Source organism: Amphimedon queenslandica, unplaced genomic scaffold, assembly GCF_000090795.2.
Source record: "Amphimedon queenslandica unplaced genomic scaffold, v1.1 AMPQUscaffold_13513, whole genome shotgun sequence".
Taxonomy (NCBI): domain Eukaryota; kingdom Metazoa; phylum Porifera; class Demospongiae; order Haplosclerida; family Niphatidae; genus Amphimedon; species Amphimedon queenslandica.
In genome coordinates this window covers 517,433-519,146 of record NW_003546251.1, presented here as the reverse complement: position 1 = coordinate 519,146, position 1,714 = coordinate 517,433, and the positions used below count along the sequence as shown (strand labels likewise).

The 1,714-nt window shown below is 31.7% G+C and overlaps 3 protein-coding genes across 3 annotated transcripts in view; 2 read left to right on the top strand and 1 right to left on the bottom strand.

Moving 5' to 3' along the window:
- LOC105315972 (hepatocyte growth factor receptor-like) overlaps positions 1–174 on the top strand; it is a 1,185-nt gene extending 1,011 nt beyond the window's left edge. Inside the window, exon 4 of the mRNA XM_020002951.1 lies at positions 169–174. Coding sequence (XP_019858510.1) covers positions 169–174 — 6 coding nt within the window. The remainder of the gene's footprint in view (positions 1–168) is intronic.
- Positions 175–259: 85 nt separating this feature from the next.
- On the top strand, positions 260–1,694 carry LOC109586739 (uncharacterized). Its single transcript, XM_020002945.1, has 6 exons — positions 260–323; positions 373–445; positions 493–902; positions 955–1,086; positions 1,348–1,467; positions 1,517–1,694. The coding sequence occupies exons 1-6, from the start codon at positions 260–262 to the stop codon at positions 1,576–1,578; spliced, it is 861 nt and encodes a 286-aa protein (XP_019858504.1). The 3' UTR covers positions 1,579–1,694.
- Positions 1,588–1,714, bottom strand: part of LOC109586730 (uncharacterized) — a 1,980-nt gene continuing 1,853 nt past the window's right edge. The window contains exon 3 of the mRNA XM_020002938.1: positions 1,588–1,695. Coding sequence (XP_019858497.1) covers positions 1,588–1,695 — 108 coding nt within the window. The remainder of the gene's footprint in view (positions 1,696–1,714) is intronic.

Sequence of the window (1,714 nt, the reverse complement as noted above, 5' to 3'; positions counted from 1 at the left end):
CTTCTGCTATACTTTTATTGCATAATTTTATCTACATGAGTAATATTATGGTTTGGTTACTGAACTATTTTTTATCATTTTTAATTGCTGATGCTTCTTCACTTTCTTGCTGTGCTTTCAAAATCTGAGCTGGTTTTTTATAGTAGTTAATGAATTTTTGTGTCACAGGAATGACATTAAAAATGTATAATCTATGGAACATGTGATGGGCATTGGGTTACTAAGCCCCTCCCACTGCATATTTGCTAGATTTTTCACAATGATATCAGTTGCTCTGTTTCAATTCAGTCTCTTTGTTGCTTACTTTATAGTGACTTGTAGAGGTAAGTGCAAGACTATTTCATGATAATGTAATTTATATGGATACAACAGGTTTATCATGTAGTGGAGGGACTATTCCAGTATCACAAGCAGACTCAGATACCTGCTACAGTACATATGCTCAGTAAGTTATAATAGTAACTGATTTATGAATTAAAGTTATACATTTAGATCGAGTGCTGTCAGTTTTTTTAATGGAAGTGTTCAAGATGGCAATTGTGAGCTGTTTTCTGATCTCAATTTCTCTAATGTGACACATAACTGGTCTTCACATTATACTAACTGTGCTAAAGATGGAAACTTGTTTATTACTTTATTGTTGCCAGATAGTTTTGGCTTGCCTCCTAAATTATCATCCACTCGTTGTATTCAATATAATACAACATTATGTTCCTGTCAAATGAACTGTCTGTTGCATTTTTATCAAACACTTAATAGTCACAATCATTATATATACCTTGAAGGAATAGACTGTAATGAAACATTATACAATACTACTATAGAAGGAATACAATATGACAAGGAATCAAGTTACTGGTCTAACTTTACTGCTAAAGAAGATTTTAACCCTTGTACAATAGGTTAGTAATTATAATTATATTCATGATTTATTCATCATACATTATACTATAGATCCAGTGGTCAGTAGCAGTTCACCAGTGATCAGTAGTACTTCTGTTACTAGTTTTAATATTAGGCCTACAGTTTCTATCTCTTCAGATCTATACATCTCCTTAACTCACTTTATGTCACCCACTCCATCAAGTAAATCTATTGGCTTTAAAAAATTTATCAGCACACAATCTAATAGATGTTACATACTCTTGTCACATTTTGTGTTAATTTTTTTACAAAAGTCAACAATTTGGAGTTTATCATTTGTTATTACTAATACTTTTGTCATAAGCAGCAGTAGTAGTGGTAGCGTACAGTTACAAATTTTCCCCCCACCTTATCATGCCACACATATTTTTGTACACTACTATTGCACACACCTGCAGTGTTTATATTGTTTAATTCATTTAGATAAATCTAGTAGTAGATCTAGTTTATTGATTGGTGGAACTCTCATCAGCAGCAACTTTCTTATTCCTTCGGCTCCCCTTTCTTCTCTTAGGCCTACCTCTTTTTCTCATATATCATCAGGTATTATATAATTAATAATGCTGAATGTGATTTTTTTTTCTTTTTATAGATATTTTATGTTCTACAGTGAGTAATTGCTGCAGGTTAGTAATAAGTATAGATTTTGCATAATAAAAGTAATCAATACTTATTGTTTTTAAGCCCAACATACACTACAGCCAGCATATTGCCTGCCTTTGACCTTTCTTGTTGAAAGGAATAGAAACATTTTCTATTCAAGACAAGATCCTGCTTAACATGATTAAAA

What these genes read in the sequence shown, in the direction of transcription:
- LOC109586739 (XM_020002945.1), top strand. Translation starts at nt 260, where the DNA reads ATGATATCAGTTGCTCTGTTTCAATTCAGTCTCTTTGTTGCTTACTTT. An exon ending in TGCTACAGTACATATGCTCA is followed by an intron (nt 446 to 492) that starts GTAAGTTATAAT and finishes TTATACATTTAG; the next exon opens with ATCGAGTGCTGTCAGTTTTT. An exon ending in TATGTCACCCACTCCATCAA is followed by an intron (nt 1,087 to 1,347) that starts GTAAATCTATTG and finishes TAATTCATTTAG; the next exon opens with ATAAATCTAGTAGTAGATCT.